This window comes from Zasmidium cellare (assembly GCF_010093935.1).
Source record: "Zasmidium cellare ATCC 36951 unplaced genomic scaffold M409scaffold_6, whole genome shotgun sequence".
NCBI lineage: Eukaryota > Fungi > Ascomycota > Dothideomycetes > Mycosphaerellales > Mycosphaerellaceae > Zasmidium > Zasmidium cellare.
The window spans coordinates 60,785-82,794 of record NW_022986950.1 but is presented as its reverse complement, the minus strand read 5'-3'; the positions used below and the strand labels follow the sequence as shown (position 1 = coordinate 82,794).

Below are 22,010 nucleotides of genomic sequence, written 5' to 3'. Positions count from 1 at the left end.
AAGCTGTAAAAACAAGTGAAGTATCTCCCATATATTCCTCCTCAATACGTCCATCAAGGTGCCCATATCTCACTATAGATCCACACCATCTCCATCATGTCTTCCTCAGACGCCCCTGCAGAAGCACCTTTCCCTCTCGAGGAAACCGGCGCCTGGGGCCACTATGACCTCCACTGCCACTGCGGCGCCGTCCGCTACACCATGAAGATGTCCCCACCGCTTTTCGAGGAAGAATCGCAAGGGAAGGGGGTCTGGAAAGTCAACGAGTGCGACTGCTCCTGGTGCGAGAGGAATGGGAGTTTGGCGGTTCATCCTTTGGAGGAGAATGTCACTTGGACGAGAGGCGTGGAGCATCTTTCCAAGTACTCGTTTGGGAATAAGAATGTCGAGCATTTGTTTTGTAGCAAGTGTGGGAGTTTTGTGGGATCGGATTCTGGGGCGATGTTCAAGAAGATGGGAAGTGCGCCGAGGACGGTTGTTAATGTAAGTGAGATGTTGGTGAGAGCGGCGAAGAGGCTTAGGCGCTGATATTGTGACTCTAGGTGCGAATGCTGAAGGACTTTGACCGGAAGAAGTTGACGATCAAGAGGGTCGAGTTCATGAAGCAAATGCCGCCCAAATACTCGATCGATGATTAAGCCACGAGGCCAGCGAGCATTGCATAGAAGTCACCACTCATGTAGAAGTACGAAAGCCTCTCAACTCCCATCTCGAACATCTCCTCAAGCAACGGCGGCGTACCTGAAAGGCACGACGTCGAAGCTGCCCGCCTGGCTCAAGTCTCGGAACGTCTGGTATGTCCCAGTCTGCCTCCCACGCCAATAGGTCACCGTGCTACCACTACAGCCAGCGTCAGCAAATCCACACGCATCGCTCCAGCAAATCACTCACCCGCTCGCCCGATCATTATACCCCATCTCAACCACCATCCTCGTCTCGACATTCGGCCTTCTGGGCCTTAACTCCACAAAAGCCTTCACGCTCTGCACGCCCTCGAGGTTGCCACGATTGACGCTGCAGTTGCGGAACTCCTTGCTCGCACGCGGGACGTTGTCGGCCACGCAGGTGGCCATGAAGCCGGGGATTTCGCCTCGTCGGCCGGCCTCGACGACGATTTGGTAGTGGCAGACGCCGTTGGCGCAGCGGGCTTGGAATTGTGAGATGTGCCATGTGTAGTCTGCTTGCCGGGTGTCGAGGGCGAGGTCGGGGTCGGGGTCGGTGGGTGTTGCGGTGGTGAAGAAGAGGGAAAAGAGGAGGAGTGTGAGGGTTGTGAGGATGGGTGAAAGCATCTTGGCAATAGAAATCGGGCAAATTGTATGCTGAGGGATTTTCCGCTGTCGATTAGTTTCTTGGGCAATGGGAGTAGAGACTGCGGTACTGAGGCCCTATATATGTCTTCGAAGATTCGATGATGGACAGGATGAAACAAATGCTTCTGTAAGACCTGGAAGATGACCTCCCGGGCTTTCCTTCCATGAATGACATGACACCCACCTCGCCACAAGGACACGTCGATACGAGTGCTTCTTGGGATGTGACACAAGGTGTCGTTGCATGCTATGGAAGATGAAGGCTAGGCGAGGTGATTCGAGACCCATTATAGACACTGACAGCTAGGGTAACGTTGTTGCAAGGATGCTTTGCTTGGGTCTAGGATAGGTGAGAAATCGATTTAGATTCGGTAAGAGAGGAAATCCGAGCCGCAAGTCATCTTTCGAGTCTGGAGCATCCATCTCCGCATCATGAGAGCGGCTTGGATTTCGCGAAAAGAACGCCGCCGAGGGGCTGTGTATTGTAGGTCTTTTAATCATTAATCTGGTTTCGTATTCATAACTTTTTGTTTCTGCATCATTAGGCTGGGATTGCCTTCAATCCGATTTGCATGCGTAACCGCTCGCGTCTCGCTTGCTCGCTGCCTGTTCGTTCTGTATCTAGCTGGCTCAATATCTCGTTGATTTGCACCACTGCTCAGGTCAGTGGCTGGTCCGCGCGAGAAGGTCACACTTGCACTCACATGTAAGCTTTTGGATGTCTTTAGCACTCTCCGGAAACTTCTCCAGAGCCTTGCCCGTCTTGATGGAGACCAAAGGTGTCAATTTACCCTCGGGATCCGTGATGTGCGAGTTTGCGACTCTCGCCACGTTGTTCGTGTTACTTGAATGATGATCAGTATCCGACTCAAATCGACACAACCCTGAACGTACATGGCCTTCTGTCTGATCTCGAGCTTCTCAATGGCTTTCACTGTATCGTCTTTGGCGGTAGCAACTGCACTGTCCCCAGCAAGCGATTCTGTCTTCTTCGCGGCTGGTACTGTCTTGGGTGGAGTAGTCTTGGGAGCCTGAGCTGCAGGCGTCTTTGCTGGTGTGGACATGGTGAATTCTGATTCTGTTTTGATTGGGAACACAAGAAACGATTGGAAGGTAACTCAACTTAATGCAACAGGAAGGCTGTGGCACTCCTCTGATCAAGGCACTTTATATGTATGCGGCCATCAGGTGAAACTGACCCTTTCTTCTGACGCAACGTGAGCGTCGAAGGCGATGGCGGTCGTCCAACTTTTGTGCCAATGGTGGCGTCATTCTTGACCCGCTTTTCCACGTGCGCTCCGGTGAAGCTGCAGTGCCTCAGCTTGGATCGACGAACAACACCTCCCTAGCAACAGGCAGTCAATCGGTTTGCAATCTTCAAGTCTCTCTACGTTCTCAACTCAACGACTTTCAAATACACCTTGGATAAAACCATCGCCAGTCGACAAAGCATCAGTCACGAGTTATGGTTCGCAACACCGCATCGATGCAGTCCCTCCGCGACAGCCTGGCCGATGTCTCCATCGCTCCACCAGCCTCGCCAGCAGAGCAACAGCAGCCTCCGCTAACGCCGTACCAAGTCCAACAACGTCTAGTCCAACCACAGACAATGCAGTTGTGTGGTAACGACGACTACACCAAGGCACTCATGACCAAGGTTGCAACTGGGCAGGCCACAGACGCCGAATTAGCTGCGTTCAACAAGCACGTCAACGAAGCTCGATCACTTCCGTCGATCCAAAACCTCCTCCAGCGAAGCCCGGAGTCCTCGTCGCCTCCTGCGACTACTCATCAACCCACTAGTGACCCTATCAGCTCAGGGCCAACGTACTGTTCAACCAAACTTGGAAAAAACCATGCCCTCATGGATTATGAGGCGCAGCTTAGGCTACTGGAACTGCAAAACGCTAAGCGCCACCAAATGGCAAGGGAAGAGATGGAGAGCGATGAGAGGACTGACTCGAGGGAGCGCAGAAGACAGGTGCTCATCGAGAAAGAGATGGAGCAATTCAACCACGGAACACCTTGGTCAACGTGGAAGAGAGACCACACTCGGCTCTTGCACGTCGAGCCCAGCACGTGCAGTCGTCATGAGAAGGATGAGTTTGAGCTTCTGTGGCAAAAGAATCTCGCTGAGCAGAGAGCGTCCCGGCGCAAATCGAAGGGTGGTTTGGCTGCAACTCTTGCTGCCAATGAGGCGAAACAAGACGAGGCGCTTCGCTTCAAGCAGGCCACTCGCGAGAATGCGGCCAAATACACCAAGCCATTCTGCGACTTCTTGACTGAGAATCCAACGGTCTTCCACTGCGTTGCGGCCATGAAGAAGGATTTGAAGGACTCCGGCTGGACAGAGCTATCGGAGAGAGAATCGTGGGACCTCAAACCCTGGGGCCACTACTTCGTCTCGCGCAACGACTCTTCCCTGATTGCGTTCGTCGTGGGCGCGAACTACGAACCTGGCAATGGAGCTGCGATCCTGGCTGGCCACGTCGATGCACTTACTGCCAAGTTGAAGCCGGTCTCGCAAGTCCCGAACAAGGCTGGCTACCTGCAGTTGGGTGTTGCTCCTTACGCTGGAGGCTTGAACAACACTTGGTTTGACCGGGACCTGGGCATTGGTGGCCGCGTCCACGTCAAGCAGGGTGACAAGATTGTGACCAAGCTTGTCAAATTGGACTGGCCCATTGCGAAGATTCCAACGTTGGCTCCTCACTTCGGCGCTGCAGCTCAAGGTCCTTTCAACCTCGAGACCAACATGGTGCCGATCATTGGTCTGGAGGGTACTGAATCAGCGACGACTAGGTCGTACGAACTTGCCGACCCATTCAGCCAGCCACCATTGCTCGGTGGTGCTAATGGACCCGTTGGCAGCTTCGTCCAGACGCAGCCACCCGCCCTCGTCAAGGCCATCACTGAGGCTCTTGATATTCGCAGCAGCCAGGACGGCACAATCGTCAACTGGGAGCTGGAACTCTTCGACGTGCAACCAGCCACCGTCGGAGGACTCTCCAAAGAATTCATCTACGCCGGCCGCATCGACGACAAGCTCTGCTCCTGGGCCGCCCTCCAAGCCCTGATCGAATCCCAAGTCTACGACACCCGGCACTCGTCCCTCATCAAAGTCGTCGGCCTCTTCGACGACGAAGAAATCGGCTCCCTCCTCCGCCAAGGCGCCCGCGGCAACTTCCTCCCCGCGACGCTCGAACGCGCCGTCGGCTCCCTCGCCGGCCACCACCCATCCTCCGACCTGATGGGCCGCACCTACGCCAATTCCTTCCTCGTCTCCTCCGACGTCACCCACGCCGTCAACCCCAACTTCCTCTCCGCATACCTCGAAAACCACGCGCCGCACCTCAACGTCGGCGTCGCCGTCGCCGCCGACTCCAACGGCCACATGACGACCGACTCCGTCTCGACCACCATCCTCAAACGCTGCGCGGACAAAGTCGGCGCGAACCTGCAGGTTTTCCAGATCCGGAACGATAGTCGGAGCGGTGGCACCGTGGGGCCGATGTTGTCGTCGGCGCTGGGGATTCGCGCGATTGATGCGGGACTGCCGCAGTTGAGTATGCATTCTATCCGGGCGACGACGGGCGCGTTGGATCCGGGGTTTGGGGTTTTGCTGTTTACGGGGTTTTTGAATGGGTTTGAGGGGGTTGATAGGGAGTTTCAGGATGAGAGTCGGTATTAGATAGGGGGTTGGATGTGTATGATACCCATTGAATCAGGAATGACATGTTGTTATGATCCTCGTCTCGTCTTGTAGATTAGAAAGTGCATGCGACTTGCAGAGTAGTCTGCTCGCGGCAGGACATTGGAGATGACAGTGGAGCTTGAGAGAAAGTGCACTCAAAGATCTGGCTATAACAGCTTTGCGTGATTTTCATTTCATTCATTCATAGCTAACTTCATCATCCCTTTGCGCTTTGATCTCCGAGGTAGCATCTCGGTAATGCCCTTCTCATGACTTGCTTCCCTTTCGATACACTTACATCATGCCCCTTGTGAACCCGTCACAGACATGCCACAAAACGCCCTATCGCTCTAAACATCGACGCCGTCGACGACCATGCCCTTGTTCCATTTGTAACACATCTTGCGAGCGACCTCTTCGGCCGCGTCGTCCGAGACCAGAGCTCCGACCAAGTACAGAGCCCCGTCGATGCCGGACGTGACGCCGCTGGTGGTGACGACGCGGAGACCGCCCAAGCGCAGGTTGGCGCGCTTGAGGACGCTCTCGCGGCGGTGGTTGCTCAGCTTGAGACTCATGCTGCCCTTGCGAGCGGCGGAGGGACGACGGCCGTTGGTGGGGCTGGTTCCGTTGGTGCCCTCCTGGATGGCGGGCATGCCGCCGGAGCTCTTGCGGCGCTTGTGTTCCTTCAGCTCCTTCTTGTTCAAGACGTACGGGTTGCTGTCTTCGTCGTCGCCGAGGTCGAAGCGGAGGTTGTTGACGACGTAGCGCTCCTCGACGACGTCGCAGCGGTCGGCCATGTCGCGCTGGGCGGCGTTGGAGCAGATGATCTCGAACTTGGTGACGTAGTCGGGGTGGGTGGTGGCTGTGAGGCCGGAGAGGATGCCCGTCTCGCCGAGGAAGAGGGCGCCGGTGCAGACGGACATGAGGGTGCGCTCTTTGGCGGGGTTCTTCTTCTGCAACTCGGCGAAGGCCTTGATGAGTGGCATCGGCTGGCTCTTGGACTTGAGCACGCCGTCGCTGCTGCCGCCGGGGATGACGAGGACGTCGATCTCGTTGAGACGCTTCATGGCCTCGGCGTAGTCGATGTGGGCGCGGAAACCAGCGCCTTGGCCGGTGACGACGTACTCCGACGGACCCGCGAAGATGGTGCGGAAGGCCTTGGACTCTGTGTAGTGTCAGCGTATCGATACACGCATTGCTGAAGGACGTTTCAGGCTTTACCTGGGTTCTTGGGGTCGTGCTGAGCCTGGCCAAAGACCTCCAAGGGGCCAGCGGCGTCCATGGAGTCCATCTTGTCATGGAGGGTGATGAGGACCTTGAGAGGCTCGATGTAGCCCTCAGGTTCCTCGACGATTGCACTCATCTTGCCGGTATTGTGTGTGGGGAATAGTTTGGTGGTGGTTGGGGGTGGTGAAGAGACTTCAGGAGGGAGGTGAGCTGAGGGTCAGCGGGCGGGTTGTAGCTTTGTACCGGGCGTGCTGGTCTCACGATGCGGTGGCTTGTCCTCAATGCCACCAGTGACGAGACCTCGCGTGACTTCCCCCGCGCCTTCCCCAGATTTAAACCCTTGCGCTAAGAACGTCGCTTCCACGACCAATCACAATAGTCTTGCTCCTTGCTCTCCCTGAGCACGTTCCTCACCGTGGTTGCGCCGGCGACGACGTGGTCTTTCGAATCATCAACACGAGACCTCGCAGCACTTTTCATCTATCAGACGCGCAGTGGGCCGGCCTAGTCGAAGTGGTCGCATGACCTTGCCAGTCTGATCACGCGACAAAGCTGCCCATCACGCGTCCGCGGGCTCGAGTCAAAGGAAGCTGATTTCCATCGAGGACACGCATCTTGATGGCATGTCAACAAACCAGTCGATCCAAGAGCCTTCATCAATACTATCACAGTTGTTATACCTGCAAGACTGCAGCTTCTGACATGCCACCCACAGACACCCACGAGCGAACCCAGCAGATCAAGCACGCCGCCAAACGCGATAAGGACGGGGTCTCAGTCGACCACTGGACGCTTTTCAGGAGGGACGATGTCGACAAGTGAAGCATTTGAAGGCGGAAGGCTACAATCTTCCAAACGACGTCCAGATCACGTGCAGCGGTGCTACAGTGCGGGGGCCACAGCGATGCCTTATCTCGCTCAAAGCTTGCCGGCAGCGGCGACGTCGATCATCGCAGACATTCGCCCTGCTGCAGGTCCAGAGGTCGGAAAAGCGCCCTAGATTGCTTTCAGGTGAGTAGGTACCGGCCCGAGGGTATGGCAAGTTGTATATTCGCACTTCTTTCACCTTTCTTTTGTTGAGTCTCGCTATGTTTCGTCGTATCATTCTGGAAATAACATTGTCGCGCTGTTTAGCGACAACAGATTTTGTCAAGGATGGACGAGAAAGACGCACCAGTTGATCTTATTGTGGTGGGAGCAGGTAAGGTGTTTCAATGGCCTTCTACCCTCGGTGTTCTGCTCAAAGTGGAACATCTATCACTATTACTCCTAAGCCCTTTTAAGCAGCTTAGAGTGCGACCAACAGCGCAGTCGCCTATAACAAGCCGGAGAGATGGCAGTTCGATACGTTCCAATTTGAGCGGACCGAGGAGGGTAGTGTAGTAGCTTACGTCGATCAGGAATCGGAGGACTATGCGCTGCGAAGACGTATTTGGAGCTTGCGCCTGGAAGCAATGTCATTATCCTCGAAGCTGTGAGTTGAGAGGCTGGGCAAACATTCGCCATCAGCTAACATGCCGGTAGAGGAAGACACTGGGAGGCGTATGGGCCGAAGAGAATCTATACGAAGGCCTGAAGACGAACAACCTCTACGGGACTTATGAGTACTCCGACTACTACATGGACCCCAAGATCTACGACGTGAAAGAAGGCTGGCACATTCCCGGTAGAGTCATGTACGATTATTTGACAGACTATGCTCGGCATTTCGATATCCTACGATGTATCCATTACCTGACCACCGTCGACGAGATTGAGAAGCTGCAAGATGGATGGCTGCTTAGGACAAACTATGCCAATGGAAACGGATCCATGGAGAAGACGTACCGCAGTAAGAAGCTCATCATGTGCCACGGGCTTGCATCGCGACCAAATCCAGTGAATCTGCCCGGACACCAAAACTTCGATCGCCCAGTCTTCAATCACGGTGCCCTAAGACAACAAGGCGAAGCACTAGCCAACGATCCAAACGTCAAGTCAGTCACAGTAGTAGGGGCTTCAAAGATAGGATACGACGCAGTCTACATGTTCGCCACGCATGGCAAGAAAGTCGATTGGGTGGTGAGAAAGTCTGGAGGTGGACCAGTATGGATGAGCTCGCCATGGGTCAAGCTAGGGCCATGGACCGTAATGCTGGAGCATGTCGCGTGCATGCGCTTCTTCACTTGGTTTAGCCCTTGTATTTGGGGTTGCTATGACGGCTTTGGCTGGATACGGGGCTTCCTGGCTCGGACGCGGATTGGGAGATGGTTGACGGATAATCTGTGGGAGAAGATGCGGTTCGATGTGGTGGACTTTAACGGCTATAGAAAGGAGGAGCAGCTGAAGCATCTGGAGCCATTCGAGAGGTACGTTATATCATTTTCGCACTGTCACATTCTGCTGATGTACATCACAGTCTCTTCTGGTCCGCCCGTGTAGGCATCCTCAACTACGCATCCGACCCCCACGACCTCCTCCGCTCCGGCCAAGTGACCCTGCACAAAACCGACATAACCCTCTCCCCCAACGGCACCATCACCCACGACGACAACACAACCCACCAAACCGACGCCGTAATCCAAATCACCGGCTGGCAACTAACCCCAACAATCACCTGGTCACCCCCAGGCATCGACGCCTCCATCGGCATCCCCAGCAAAACCTACACGCCCTCCGAACTCGACTTCTGGGCCTCCCTCGACGCCCGCGCCGACGCGCACATCCTCCGCCAATTCCCCCGCCTCGCCCACCCTCCGGCGAGAAAACTCCCCTTCACCCAACCCATCACGCCCATGCGCCTCTATCGCGGGATCGCCCCGCCGGGCCTAACCGCCACGGGCGACCGCTCCCTCTGCTTCCTCAAAATGGTGCACTGCACCTCGAACCTGATCCTCGCAGAAACCCAAGCCCTCTGGACCTTCGCATACCTCTCCGGCAACCTCGCCATCAACGAGGCGGACGTGTACTGGCACACGGCGCTGACGAGCCGCTTCGGCGGGTGGAGGTATCCGTGGGGGTTCTCGCGGTGGTATCCGGAGTTTGTGTACGATGCTGTGCCGTATGCGGATATGTTGCTGGGGGATTTGGGGGTGCGGAGGCATAGGAAGGGCGGGTGGTGGAATTGGAGGGAGTGGTTTGAGGGGTATACGGTGCATGATTATAGGGGGATTAGAGGGGAGTGGGTGGAGAGGGAGAGGAGAAAGGGGAAGGATCCTCGTTCCGGTCAAAGTGGAACGGATGCAACTGCTGTCTCTCCGGCTTTTGACGAGCGACTGCGCTGCTGATTGGATCCTAAGCTGCTTAGACGGCTTAGCGGTAATGGGGATGGATAAATGTTCCACTTTCGGCGGAATACCCGGGGTAGAGCTCTGTTGATGGACAAGAATGAGAGAGAAAGGTATGAGAGGGGGAGGCGTTGGTGGTGGAGTTAGGTATTCAGATATGGCATATCGCGATAGTCTTTAACGCTCATGTCCAGTCAGTCTTAGACTATGCGGAATCAAAACCATGGATCATCGTCCTCATCCTCGTACCCGCCTCCCTGTCCGCCTTGGCCCTGACCACCTTGACCACCATACATGCCGCCATACGGATTCTGTCCGCCGCCGCCCATACCCCCATACATTCCTCCGTATGGATCTTGCTGCCCACCACCTTGGCCGCCCATAAGCTGAGCGAGCTGCTGCATGGCCATGCCGTCGGTCATAACCTGCTGCAGCGCAGCCATCATGCACATTTGGCACATGTTAGTGGATGTTGGAATTGTTTAGGTAGTGTGGTATGATGCGATGTGGATAGTTTTTGTAGGTGAGAGAGTGGTTGTGGGTTGGTGGGTGGTGTGGAGAGATTTGGAGTTGGTGCAGGGGTTGGAATGTTTTATGCGCTTTCAGTTAGCATCGATTAGAGAGTGAAGGGCGTTGATATGTAGGGAATGTTTGGAATTTGGAGAGCTTGATATATTCCTTGAATAGCAGCTGGTTGCTCGAGGCATTGATGATCGTTCTTGGAAGTGGTTTGTTCAATGCGAGGCAGTGATTGAAGTCAAGAGGGCGAACAGCTTGAAGATGTCGACAGGTCTCGAGAAGACAACGACAGCAAGCGGTCGAGCAAAAGACGGTAGAAATGAGAACGCGAGGAAGAAAGATCTACCATCGATTGAACATGCCTCCACTCATAAACGCCCATCACCACAAATCTCCAAAACGAAAATCCCCCTCACGCCCCACCCCAACTCGACCCCGGGCCCTTCCAAACCAGCAAAAGGAAAAGCCGCTCCGCGACCCTCCTTTGCCCCCAAGCCCGCCCTTCAAAGAACTGTATACTAGATGTGCCATCTCAGCATTGGACAGAGAACACTCGAAGGGCTACAATCCATCAGATTTAGCTTTCGTGTTGCTTTTGATACGTTGATGTTAGGTTCAAAGGGATATATAACCCTTTGAAACTCCGGCCGAAGTTCTGGCGGATGTTTGCCGGGGCGGTGTGTTGGGGTGACGTGGGCGTTTCTGTGGGGGGTTTTCTGGGAGCGATCTTTGTTCATGACCATCCACGCGTTTTGCATCATCTCCTACAGACTTGCTTATACCAGGTCATCGTGGTCTGGCTGAGTATTAGGTCGCGACATTGTGCGACAGGGACGAGTTGAGTCTGCGTGGCTTCCGATCCTCATTCTTGGAACAGAGTTCTTACGCTCAACAGCGATGCTTCCTAGCGCCCAAGTGCATTCGAACGTAATCCCAAGGTGTCTGCCATGATGCCTACACAAGATCTGGCATTTGCACTGAGGCCGGGATCGAGAAGAGATCCAGATCCAGGGCCGACTTAATACTTCTGGCCAATTGGTCCAAGTCAAAGCCGTTGGCAATGATGTTTAATTCTTTCACTCTTAATCTCTTTGTTCTTTCTCTTTGTCTTCATTTTGCTGGAGCATGTCAACACTCATGTTGCATATGGACACCCTACATATCCCAATTGATTCTATGCACCAGGAACAAAGTCTTTGAACGAGAATGGAGGAGGAAGAGTAAGGGAGTGAAGTGAGAGGAGAGATGGAGTCGGTTTAAAGTTTCTGGAGCGTGAAAGACGGCGGCAGGGCGGCTCGCAGATCCCTGCCAAAGGTCAGCACGTGTGCGGAGCTGGGAGAGCTCTGCCGCGAAAGTGCTGGGTTGCTGCTTTTTGGGCGGACTCCGAGACGGCAACACTTGGCTGCAGGCGTTGAGCTCCCCGATTCATCAAGTCGCGGCCCAGACAATGCTGTGACCTGTGTTGACCTGAATCTTACGCTCACCGTCCCTGGCCGGCGTGATACTGAGCGATCATCGCATCCGCCAGCATTGAGCTCAACGCGCTTCCAGTCGCGTGCCCCGGATTTATTACTCGACATGGAGCGACAGCCCTCCCAAACCTACCGCATCGCATCCCTGAAAGACTTCCTCCCCTTGTCCTCTGACGATACCTCGTTTGCCTCTCCTCGAGGACATCACCTGCCAAGCATCATCCAGGCACGATCCAGCACAAATCTCACACGACCACGTTCGCAATGGACGCCGAGAAGGAACAGCATCACTGCCGCCGAAATGCCCGGCTTGAGGCAGCGCAGCGATAGCTCCAGTTCCAAAGATGTTGATATGACACAGAAGGCTATGCTCAACCCAGATGTCGCCCATGGTGGAGTTGCAGGCTGGGGTGGTGGTGATGATCACAACCGGAGGATGAGCTATCAAGCGAGTGTTCTGATGACCCCGGAAGTGCGCAGTCAACGTTTGATTGGCAACACAAATCCGCGATATAGATGGGAGAAGTATTGGCAGACGGACGACGATCTCAAAAAGATCAAGAAGAAGTCGGTCCGAGAATACTACGAGCGAACGAATTACCTCGTCCAACACTACATGTACATCGACCGACTCCTGGACAGCAGTCTGCCGCACGACCTCATCCAAGAGTACCAGCACACGTCACCGAACCCCCAACTCACCCCGCAAACGCCGGTCATGCGTGGTTCTTGGCAAGGCGACTTACCAGATACGATTGATGAGGAAGAGGCTATTGAGCCGCCAAGGATATACACTGAGCGACACGGCTCCTTTGATAGTATCCTCGCGAACGGAGCTTTCTATGCGAATGGCGAGGCGGAGCCAGAACAGGCACCTCAGAAAGTCAAGAGAACGCCCAAAGATATGTACTCGCTCAAAGATAAGAAGCATGACAGGAAGCCGAGCCCACACCACGAGAATGGAGAAGAAGAGCCTCTATTGAGTAGATTTGATACAAGAGGCGACGAGGAAGCGGGTCCATTGCCTCCTGGCCTTGATCTGGAGATGGAAGAGGAGACTTCATCGCAATCTCGAATTGTCACCATCGCGATCCTGGTCAACCTTGCCGCAAACACAGCGCTTCTGGTGATGAAGCTCGTCGTCGTGCTGCTCAGTAACTCAGTCTCCGTACTCGCCTCTCTCGTCGACGCAGCGCTCGACTTCCTGAGTACTGCGATCGTCGGCATAACCACCAGACTCATATCTCGAACAGACCAATACGCATATCCAATCGGCCGTCGACGTCTGGAACCTGTCGGTGTCCTGGTCTTCTCCGTGATCATGATAACAGCATTCATCCAAGTCCTCTGGCAAGCGCTAAACGAACTCACCAACGGCAAGCACGAAATCGTCGAACTCGGCCTCCCAGCCATCATAATCATGGCCAGCACCGTCGTAATCAAAGGCGCCTGCTGGCTCTGGTGCCGCCTGATTAAAAACAGCTCCGTCCAAGCCCTAGCCCAAGACGCCATGACCGACGTCGTCTTCAACACTTTCTCCATAATCTTCCCCTTGGTCGGCTACTACGCGCGCATCTGGTGGCTCGACCCGCTCGGCGGTGTCATCCTCTCCCTCTACGTCATCGTCAACTGGTCTCAAACCGCCAACGGCCACATCGTCAACCTCACCGGCGCCTCGGCGTCCGCGGACGAGCGCAATATTTTGCTCTACCTGACGATGCGCTTCGCCAAGACGATCAAGAAGATCCAGGGCTTGCAGGCGTATCATTCGGGGGATAAGTTGAACGTCGAGGTGGATATCGTGTTGGATGAGGGGACGAGTTTAAGGGATTCGCATGATTTGGGGGAGAGCTTGCAGTATGTTTTGGAGAGTGTGCCGACGGGTGAGTTATGGATACCCTTCATGCCTCCAGAGATTGAGAGTCTTGCTAACGCTAATTTCTTCTAGTGGATCGAGCCTTCGTGCATATGGACTATGCGGATTATAACTTGCCTTCGCATATGACGCAGGATTCATGATTGTACCATATTACACGCAGACGTTAGAGACAAATCTCTTGTACGATGTTTAGTAGAGTGACGCCTTTTTGGAAACGTGAATTTCTTTTTCGGGTTTCAATTCGTGTCTTGTACAATCTATTGTACATGTCTTGTGCAGAACAGGCTTCGCAGCATATCGAGCAAAGATTACTCTCGCCGGCAGAGGGGTATCATACGGAACGCAACAAAGCAGCAAGTCGTCCGAAGCAAGCGCTGACAGCAGGGGGTATCAAGCAAAGAGGTTCGCGCAATAAAGCAAAGTCCATCAAAGCAAAGCAAACAGTGCGCTGCCAGCGCGAGACTATCCCGACAACCGACATGAGTGGCGAGGCTCCCAACCTCAACCACAGAAGACAGCATCACAAATCAAAGACGTCGCCCATGTCGTCCTGGAGTCTCCGAAACTTGGCCTTCTTCTTCGCCTTCTTCTCAGCCTCGTCCTTGGCCTTGTCGTCGTCCATGTCTACGTCCTCGTCGTCACTGTCTTCTCCGGACGGGGCGCCGGTGGGTGGGGTGCTGCCTGGAGTCTTCGACAGCTGGAACTCCACCTCCTCGTCGCTGTCGTCGTCATCGGACAAGCTCTCGTTGTCGCTGGCATTCTCGTCGTCGGATAAGGTGTCGTTGGAGTCATCTTCTCCGGACTGGTCGCTGGTGGGTGGGGTGCTGGTGAAGGAGTTGGAGCTGGAGGTGTTTGAGCCAGATGAATCAGAGCTGGGGGTAGCGGAGCCGGGCGTAACGGAGCCAAGGGAAGTGGTGTTAGGTGGAGTGAAGCCAGATGGAGTAGAGCCAGATGGATGAGAACCAGAGATAGTAGGGGTAGAGACAGGCTGAGCAGGAGCAGGGGGAGCAGAGCCAGACGCAGCAGAGCCAGACGCAGTAGAGCCGGTGGGATTCGCGCTGGAGGGAGCAGCACCAGACGAACCCGTAATAGTAGCTCGATCGGTCTTCAGGTCATCTTGATCGTAGTCCGTGTACTTGTCGCCGGTCAGACGGAGACCCGACGGCAGGGGCTTGGCGTCGCTGTAAGCGTTCAGCTCGTTTCCTGAGACCTTGACTACTTTCTCGATCGCCTCAGCGATGATGCGTATCATACGCTGCTGCTTCTCCGTCAATTCCTGCTTTGGTGCCACACGCGCGGACCATGGTTGCTGTCGTGCCTGACCCTGGGCTCTGGTGATGCCGGCGGTGTTGGTGCGTTGACGAAGATGAGAATGAGGCCGACGGCTCGTTGCGGTAGCTCGCTGAAGAAGGCCTGAGCCAGATGAGTGCTTTCCGCTGCGCTGGACTTTGTGGGCGGTGGTGGCATCATCATCGGATGAATCGGTCTCATCGTCAGAAGCGTTGACGTGACCTGACTCCGAGTCTCCGTCGTAACCCGCAGTCTCGTTCTTGGAACTGTTGTTGGCACTACCGATGGTTGCACTGATGTTCTGGATCAAAGATGAGAGATCGAGCGTTTGTGCAGATACGGAAGGAGCCTTCTTGGTGTGTTCGCCGCATGCTTCCACTGCGGTGACGTTCGTAACTTTCTCGTTGGACTTGATGGCTGGCAAGGGGCCAACTTGTTGAGTCGAGGTCGCGTCTTGTCGTGAGCTTGAACCAGCGCTGGCGACAACTGAGCTGCCGTTCCAGTGAGACGAAGTTGGCGTGCTTTGTGAGACATGAACGAGGATGCCTTGACTCCGCTGCGCAACGGCTGAGCTGCCATTGCCGTTGTTGATAACAGAAGTCGCCGTGGTGTGTCCGAGTGACGATGGGGTATGCTCTTGGGCTGGAGGTGAAGCTGCTTGAGTTACTTGTTGGGCGGTAGCGCTTGTAGAAGAAGGACGGCCGTGATTGTTGGCAACGGGGTGGACGACCTCAGATGGGCCCTGCTCGCCTTCCGACTCGTCGTCTGTCTGTCCGTACTCAATGTGCATATGGCCCTCCAGCTGTGCAGCATCCACTCCGTACATGGTGGCACGAGGAGTGTTGTCGCCATACTTTGATGGCTGCATGAGCCATGAGTGCAACCGGCCAGATGGACGTCCGAACTCTTGGAGGTGCTGCTCGAGAACCAGAGCGCGCTGTAGGTGAGTGACAATGACAGCATGTTGGCTCATATCTTGTGTCTGATGCATGAGTTTCTCAGCGCGATGAGCTTCCTTGAGTTCCATGCTGAGGCGGTGAACGAAGAACATGCAGCGCTGTGAGAGGAGTTCCTATCCGGTAGGATTAGGAGGGAGGTAACGAGCGATGATCTTGTCGAAGATGTCCGAAAGGCGAGGGCGAGACTGCTTCGCGCTGTGAGCAGCCGATATCACGACTGGCTTGAGATCTTCCTGAAGCTGCGGCGCTTCTTGGCCGAGGATGCCAGCTTCGATAAGGTCGATGGCCCGGTCGGCATTGATCTTGGTGGGATCAAATGGCTTGACACCATGAACCTGTTGAAGTGAGCGATTGCCAAGCTACGAATTTGGGTGCAAGATACCATCCAGAACAGTTCGTATGTCTCGCTCGGTCGCAGGGATGTGATCCTGCTTGTCAACTCCGTGAGGTGGCGCTGGAGCTCCGTCAAAGCGCGACAAAGCATCTCAGAGCTTGACTCGATCTTTGAATCGACGACCAGAGAGGTGAGTTCCGTGAAACTCAAAGATGTGAGGTCTGGCAATTGCCTTGCTGCGACCTGCCGCCTGAAGAGGGTGACTTCAGTGTCTGTGAAGCCGAGGCCACGCAGAGTCTTCTCCAGTGCGTGAAGCAGCGTCTTCGGAGCGCCATTGTCTACAGTAACACGTCAGTATCTATCAAACCTCGAAGGAATCAGCGTCTGGCAATACCTTCTTGCCGAGCACGGTTCTGGCGACGAGCACGATGCGCGGCGCCGCGGTCGGCATTTTGTCTGGCTGCGCGACTAGCATCTTGCTCCGCCGCCCTGTTGATCCTCTCTCTGCGTCGCTGAAACTTGGGTTGATGGCTTCGCGCCGATTGCGCCTGCAGTGAATTGGACTTCGAGTCTGTCTGCTTGGCTTTGGGTTTGGATTGACCAAGTTGAGCCTGTCGACTGCACATAGCGCCTCGAGCAGGTGCCATGGTGGTGCGGGAGTCGGTTTGTCAGTGGTTCAGGAAAGGACGAGAGTAGAGGAGAAGAGAGAAGAAGTATGGTGGTGGTTTCGGGAAGGGTCCGTGCTTCCGTCCGAACATTCACTTGCCGGCAAAAGTTCCCTTTTGATGTTCACGTCCAGGCGCGCGCGTCACGACTTGCCGCGCCCAACATCGTGAGTCACTAAGACCCACTTCTCTGCAACTACAAATAATTAACTCATCCCGCCGACTTCCATCTTCTCTTTCCTCTCTCAAGTTGGCCGATTACGGGTCAGGTGAGCGGTCTCAGGGCTAGTCGTCAGGGTCATTGGGCGACCGCTTGACGGCCATTTGAATGGCAGAGGTGCTCTGGCTGTCTTCGCGCAGCTCATCACCTTCTGCTTTCACGTGGCTGCTCTTGTGGATCGTTCCTCACCCGCGCGGGATGGGCGTTACTGTATCTGGGCACTGCAGGTCGTGTGTCGTGACGGGGCGTCTGGGCGAGTTCAGTTGAGACCATGGTGTCGGCATGGCCACATGCGGCCATGGTAACATGAAGGAGATGCTTCTGCCTTCGCGGGCTTTGCTCTCTGAGGCTCGTTCCAGCAACCTCTTGGGCATTCAATTGTCACCTGTTGGGAGCCATGCCCTGAGATCGAGGATTCAAGGAAATGCAGCTGGGTGGCCCCACTGCAGGATGTCGACAAACAGAGATGTGCGGCACAGTATCTTTCGGTCCTGCTCGTCGTTCGGCTCGGTTCTTCCAGCCTCGAGGGCAGGGCCGCCTGGTGAGCACCCCTACCCCTCTCATCACATCTTTCGCTTCAAACTCGAGAACTTGTTGACAAGCACGCTCCCACAGGTCTGAGCGGGTGGTGCCGAGTCATGGTGGGCAGACATGGCTCAAACAATTCATACTTTTTTTCATCAGACCTTCGGCGTGAAGTCATTGCCGATCGCTGGAGAAGAGGGGCAGTTACACAGACGACAGAAGCAGGTGGACATTGACTTCGCAGCCAGCTTGTAGTGCCGAAGACATATTCAAATATAACACAATAGCAGAGTAGTGCGCGTTGTTGATGGGCACAGGAGGAGGTGAGGTCTGAAGATCAAGCTATACCATTTCCGGCCAAGAGCCATTGTTGCCGACATCGCCGGGGACCTCAACTCCTTCTTGGCGCTATCCAAAACGCCCTCTGATTGGCCAGATTGTGCGACTCAATGCACAGGGGATGTTGTGCTGAGCACAACAAGCATTACTTCGGAGTGTGGAGCAAGCGTGAAAGAACACGCTCCTGCAACGAACAACTGAAAAGGCACATCCTCCGCTTGGCAACACCGTGAACATGACGACCAGCAGCAGCAAGCGAGGCCACCTCATCGTCTTCGAGGGCCTTGACCGCTCGGGCAAGAGCACACAATGCGAGCGTCTGGTGGAATACCTCCAATCTCAGGGGCAAAAAGTCGAACATGCCCGGTTTCCCAACAGGTCCACTGTCATTGGACAGATGATCAATAACTACCTGACCGGAACGAGTCAGCAAGAAGACCACGCTATACATCTCCTGTTCTCTGCAAACAGGTGGGAGGCGGCGGAGAAGATTAAGTCTTCGATCGAGTCTGGTACGACGGTGGTGATTGATAGGTACTACTATTCTGGCTGTGTCTACTCCGCCGCGAAACGGAACCCGACCATGGACCTTGCATGGTGTAGACACATGGAGGTCGGACTGCCTCGGCCAGATCTGTGCTTGTTTCTGGATATCACCGCGGAGAAAGCTGCTATTCGCCGCGGGTTTGGCACGGAGAGATACGAGAAGCAGGAGATGCAGGATCGCGTGAGGGAGCTGTTCGCGGAGATGAGGACTCACCCGGACGAGGAAGAGGATATTGTGGTCATTGACGCAGGTGGGACTGTGGAGCAAGTGGAAGCTGCGATTCAGACGACGGTGAAGCGACGATTAGGTGAAGTGGAGGCGGAATCAAGACCTTTGAGATTCATTCAGCCCTGGTGAAGAAAGGCTAAGTGCTTGGGAATGCTACGTCTCGACCCAACGACTTCGCCACCCAGTATCCAAGGGCTTCTCGAGCGATGTTGTTGCTACTCCAGTTCCGACTTGGATGCACGCGGTTCGCAAAATGCAGGAAGAAAGTATTGCTGGGTCTATCGATCGCCAAGGTTGTACCAGTGAAGCCAGTATGGCCGGCGGTCTGTAGGCTCGCCATCGGGCCAGACCAGTAGTACTGGTCCAATTCGAACCCTAAGCCGTGCGCATCGCTGGGGAAGCGGGCGTTGAAGTTGGTGAAGATCCAGTCGACCGCCTGCTGCGATAGATACCGGCTCCCGCCGTATGTGCCATTGTTCAGAATCATCTGGCAGAGGACAGCCGTGTCGCCAACAGTCGAGAAGAGTCCAGCATGACCACTGACGCCATCCAACGCCCACGCATTCTCATCATGCACCGTCCCACGCACCGGCTGTGGTCGCTGAGGCTCAGAGGGACCCAAGACGGCAATCTGGAACTCCTGCGTGGCCATCCGCCCATAAGGCCGAAACGCCGGTCCCTCGACATTGCCGCGGTTGAAGAACGTACTGGTCATTCCAAGAGGCTTCGTAAAGTCCGCGATCAACACATCGAGCTGCTTCCCCGTCACCGTCTCCAGAAGGATGAACAGAGTCATGAAGTTCAGATCCGAGTACGTATACGTACTCCCCGGCGCATCCTGCAAGGGCGCAGACAAGATGGCATCGATGCGCTCCTCGTACGTGGTATACACTGGATCGTACAACCCCGGCACGGGATCCGGTGCAAACCCACTCGTATGCGTGAGCAGTTCCAGGATAGTAATGCCCTCCTTCCCATTTACCGCAAACTTCGGCAAATACCTCGCCACGCTCGCATTCAACTGCAACGTCCCAGCATCCAGCTGCCGCAAAACCGCCACCGTCGTGAACAATTTGGTCAAACTCGCCAGATCATAAATCGTATCGAGTGAGGCGTCTTCCTGCTTCCAAGGCGGTAAGAGCGTGCCGTTGACATCGCTGTAGAGGTTTCGTTTTCCGACGGCGAAGGATGAGACGATGGTGCCACAGTGCCCGATGATGTTGGCGGAGCCGGGCTCGATGGGATGGACTTGGTTGTGGGTGGGAGAGCCGTAGTTGGCCGGGTGGGTGTAATTTGTCAAGTTGGCGACTGCGAGTTGGAGAGGATTCGACAGGAGACCGACGGACTCGCGAGAGCCATGGTGAAGAGTAAATTGAGGAATACAGGATCTTTGATGCCAGGGTGGATGTGGTGGAGGATGGGCAGTTGCCGTTGCTACGAACAGTGCAGCTACAATATATGCAGAGCTCAACATCTTCGTCGACATCTCGAGCAACCGTCGATGAGAGGCTCGAGCAATATCGAAAGACCTCCGACACACCTCTCTCAATGCAAATCCGCCCCACCAGCCCACGCATTAAACGCAGGAACGCGAGCAGTGATAACAGTGTAGCGTGTCGAATGCACGTGCTAGCCGTTTCGGGCAGCTGCCAGGAGATCAGCAGTGAATAATGCAACCCAAGCATCCGGGCGGCAGCAGCAGGCGAAAGCTCCAAGCCTTCGGCGGACAGGCTTGGCCGGGTTGATTGTATCGTTGCAAGGGACCGTCGCTGTTGTAGACAAGGCAAAGTAATGGAAGATGTGGTTTTTGGTATCGTAATCGTAATGGGAGACTGAGGATCATAGTCGAGTTGAACCACTGAAAAGACGCTAAACAACACACGGTAATCAATCCGCTACACGCACACACTCACGCCTCCTCAGCCTTCTCCTCAGGCATACTCCCCACGACCTCCGGCTCCGTCGTCCGACTAACCGTCAAAACCGTCGGCAAAACAATCAACAAACTCCCAATACAAAGCCCCCAATCCATGCCCAACTGCGTCATAGGACTCTTGCCCTGCGCACTAATCCTCCACGCCATCGCGGCGCCCACCGCCTGAAACGTCTTATACCCACCGACCAGAATCGCCGTGCGTTCCGAGGAGTTCGACACAGTCCCGATGAGCCAGTACGAGAAGCCTTGCCAGAGGGCGTCGTAGCCGCCGTAGAAGATGTAGAGCATCATGGGCCCGGCGGAGAGGGAGCCTTGCGTGTAGTCGATGTCTTGTTTGAGGCCTTGGGCGAGGCGCCGGTTCAGCCAGAGCTGGAAGGCGTAGCCGCCGCCCCAGATGGCCATGCCGGTGACGAGGACGAAGGTCCAGCCGATGATGGCGCGTTTGGGGCGGGAGACACCTGGGAGGTCTTGGAGGAAGCCGATTATGAGGCCGCCGAACTGGTTGGGGTGGTTAGTCAGGGGCGTAGACGTTAACGTTTTGGACTTTTGGCTCACCATTTGGGACATCCAGTACAGGGCACTGTTCAGGGACCGAGTACGGATGTTGAACGTCTCGCCATTCACAACGTTTTGCTGATAGCTGTAAAATACATTGGCCGAAAACCATAATGGGATCATAAGGAGGACACGCCAGTTGGCAATCGTTTTGAAGGTGACAATGGCGATGTTCTTCCAGTGGTGGTTCTCGCCCTCCTCGGCCCGGCGGAGCTGTGTGAGTCGGACACGTTTCGGAGAGCAGAGGAAGACGCCGAGAAGCCAGCCGAAGAGCATGATGACCATAAGAGCCACGTAAGTCGAGCTGGAGACGGTATTGGAGGTAGAGTGGAAGTTGATGCCGAAGCTTGCGAGGGAGCCGATGCCTCCGCCGACTGCACAGCATGTCAGTGCACTCGTCAATCAAAAGATAGAAAGACACCTTACGATTGAAAATAATCCAAAACAACGCGATCGCCCGCCCCTTCTGATGCTCGGGCACGTAACTCGTCATGATAGCGCCCTGCACAACCCACAAAAACGAGGCTCCAAGACCTAGAATCGCGCCAGCAGCAATGACGAAAGCGCCATTGCTGTCGTGGTTGAAGTTCAACAAGCTGCCGCTGTATAGGGCGTACGTCCAGCCTCCCATAAGGAACAGGATCTTCGGTCCGAGTTTCCAGAAGAGAGGCGCGCCGATGAAGAGTGCTGTGGCGGCAGTGACAGAGAGCAAGGCGACATTCGCGTTGGCGGCGACTGTTGGGTCGACTTGGCCTGATCCGCCGAGTCCGGTGAGGGCGTTGTACATGCCTTGGAGAACATGTTAGCAAGCATCCTCGCCGTACGAAAGATACCCTCGGATTTACTCACCAGGACAGCAGAAACAGATAAAGCTAATGAGGATAATCTGCGTCCAATTGTTCGCATACAGTTTCATAAGCTTATTCCTGGGAGGCTCCAGGACAGCGCCATGTTCAGCGGCGGATGGCGAGGGTGGCGTCTCAATGGCCGGAGCAACTTCTGTCGAGTTCTTGTTGTTTTCCATGATGATCGATGCTTAGCCTCG

At 55.0% G+C, this 22,010-nt stretch overlaps 13 protein-coding genes across 13 annotated transcripts; 5 read left to right on the top strand and 8 right to left on the bottom strand.

Annotated features, from left to right (window-relative positions):
- Nucleotides 1–96: 96 nt before the first annotated feature.
- M409DRAFT_18725 (uncharacterized protein) lies at nt 97–638 on the top strand (the record flags this gene model as incomplete). Its single annotated transcript, XM_033804621.1, has 2 exons — nt 97–483; nt 543–638. 2 exons carry the CDS (start codon nt 97–99, stop codon nt 636–638), a joined length of 483 nt encoding a protein of 160 aa, XP_033671642.1.
- An 84-nt stretch (nt 639–722) lies between these two features.
- On the bottom strand, nt 723–1,289 carry M409DRAFT_18724 (uncharacterized protein; the record flags this gene model as incomplete). Its single annotated transcript, XM_033804620.1, has 2 exons — nt 723–840; nt 892–1,289. The coding sequence occupies 2 exons, from the start codon at nt 1,287–1,289 to the stop codon at nt 723–725; spliced, it is 516 nt and encodes a 171-aa protein (XP_033671641.1).
- A 562-nt stretch (nt 1,290–1,851) lies between these two features.
- M409DRAFT_18723 (uncharacterized protein) lies at nt 1,852–2,374 on the bottom strand (the record flags this gene model as incomplete). Its single annotated transcript, XM_033804619.1, has 3 exons — nt 1,852–1,964; nt 2,015–2,154; nt 2,205–2,374. The coding sequence occupies 3 exons, from the start codon at nt 2,372–2,374 to the stop codon at nt 1,852–1,854; spliced, it is 423 nt and encodes a 140-aa protein (XP_033671640.1).
- A 401-nt stretch (nt 2,375–2,775) lies between these two features.
- Nucleotides 2,776–5,001, top strand: M409DRAFT_18722 (uncharacterized protein; the record flags this gene model as incomplete). The annotated part of the gene is made up of 1 exon (XM_033804618.1): nt 2,776–5,001. The coding sequence occupies one exon, from the start codon at nt 2,776–2,778 to the stop codon at nt 4,999–5,001; it is 2,226 nt and encodes a 741-aa protein (XP_033671639.1).
- A 353-nt stretch (nt 5,002–5,354) lies between these two features.
- Nucleotides 5,355–6,367, bottom strand: M409DRAFT_51013 (uncharacterized protein; the record flags this gene model as incomplete). The annotated part of the gene is made up of 2 exons (XM_033811692.1): nt 5,355–6,169; nt 6,226–6,367. The coding sequence occupies 2 exons, from the start codon at nt 6,365–6,367 to the stop codon at nt 5,355–5,357; spliced, it is 957 nt and encodes a 318-aa protein (XP_033671638.1).
- Nucleotides 6,368–7,386: 1,019 nt separating this feature from the next.
- M409DRAFT_63824 (uncharacterized protein) lies at nt 7,387–9,545 on the top strand (the record flags this gene model as incomplete). The annotated part of the gene is made up of 5 exons (XM_033815789.1): nt 7,387–7,432; nt 7,632–7,705; nt 7,756–8,579; nt 8,630–9,391; nt 9,527–9,545. 5 exons carry the CDS (start codon nt 7,387–7,389, stop codon nt 9,543–9,545), a joined length of 1,725 nt encoding a protein of 574 aa, XP_033671637.1.
- Nucleotides 9,546–9,640: 95 nt separating this feature from the next.
- M409DRAFT_18719 (uncharacterized protein) lies at nt 9,641–9,940 on the bottom strand (the record flags this gene model as incomplete). Its single annotated transcript, XM_033804617.1, has 2 exons — nt 9,641–9,680; nt 9,747–9,940. 2 exons carry the CDS (start codon nt 9,938–9,940, stop codon nt 9,641–9,643), a joined length of 234 nt encoding a protein of 77 aa, XP_033671636.1.
- Nucleotides 9,941–11,789: 1,849 nt separating this feature from the next.
- M409DRAFT_63823 (uncharacterized protein) lies at nt 11,790–13,507 on the top strand (the record flags this gene model as incomplete). The annotated part of the gene is made up of 2 exons (XM_033815788.1): nt 11,790–13,371; nt 13,437–13,507. The coding sequence occupies 2 exons, from the start codon at nt 11,790–11,792 to the stop codon at nt 13,505–13,507; spliced, it is 1,653 nt and encodes a 550-aa protein (XP_033671635.1).
- A 380-nt stretch (nt 13,508–13,887) lies between these two features.
- Nucleotides 13,888–15,684, bottom strand: M409DRAFT_18717 (uncharacterized protein; the record flags this gene model as incomplete). The annotated part of the gene is made up of 1 exon (XM_033804616.1): nt 13,888–15,684. One exon carries the CDS (start codon nt 15,682–15,684, stop codon nt 13,888–13,890), a length of 1,797 nt encoding a protein of 598 aa, XP_033671634.1.
- Nucleotides 15,685–15,729: 45 nt separating this feature from the next.
- M409DRAFT_18716 (uncharacterized protein) lies at nt 15,730–16,597 on the bottom strand (the record flags this gene model as incomplete). Its single annotated transcript, XM_033804615.1, has 3 exons — nt 15,730–15,951; nt 15,999–16,288; nt 16,345–16,597. 3 exons carry the CDS (start codon nt 16,595–16,597, stop codon nt 15,730–15,732), a joined length of 765 nt encoding a protein of 254 aa, XP_033671633.1.
- A 1,337-nt stretch (nt 16,598–17,934) lies between these two features.
- On the top strand, nt 17,935–18,603 carry M409DRAFT_63822 (uncharacterized protein; the record flags this gene model as incomplete). The annotated part of the gene is made up of 1 exon (XM_033815787.1): nt 17,935–18,603. The coding sequence occupies one exon, from the start codon at nt 17,935–17,937 to the stop codon at nt 18,601–18,603; it is 669 nt and encodes a 222-aa protein (XP_033671632.1).
- A 7-nt stretch (nt 18,604–18,610) lies between these two features.
- Nucleotides 18,611–19,948, bottom strand: M409DRAFT_63821 (uncharacterized protein; the record flags this gene model as incomplete). The annotated part of the gene is made up of 1 exon (XM_033815786.1): nt 18,611–19,948. The coding sequence occupies one exon, from the start codon at nt 19,946–19,948 to the stop codon at nt 18,611–18,613; it is 1,338 nt and encodes a 445-aa protein (XP_033671631.1).
- A 435-nt stretch (nt 19,949–20,383) lies between these two features.
- Nucleotides 20,384–21,989, bottom strand: M409DRAFT_35849 (uncharacterized protein; the record flags this gene model as incomplete). The annotated part of the gene is made up of 4 exons (XM_033810456.1): nt 20,384–20,908; nt 20,966–21,339; nt 21,392–21,754; nt 21,815–21,989. The coding sequence occupies 4 exons, from the start codon at nt 21,987–21,989 to the stop codon at nt 20,384–20,386; spliced, it is 1,437 nt and encodes a 478-aa protein (XP_033671630.1).
- Nucleotides 21,990–22,010: the final 21 nt, after the last annotated feature.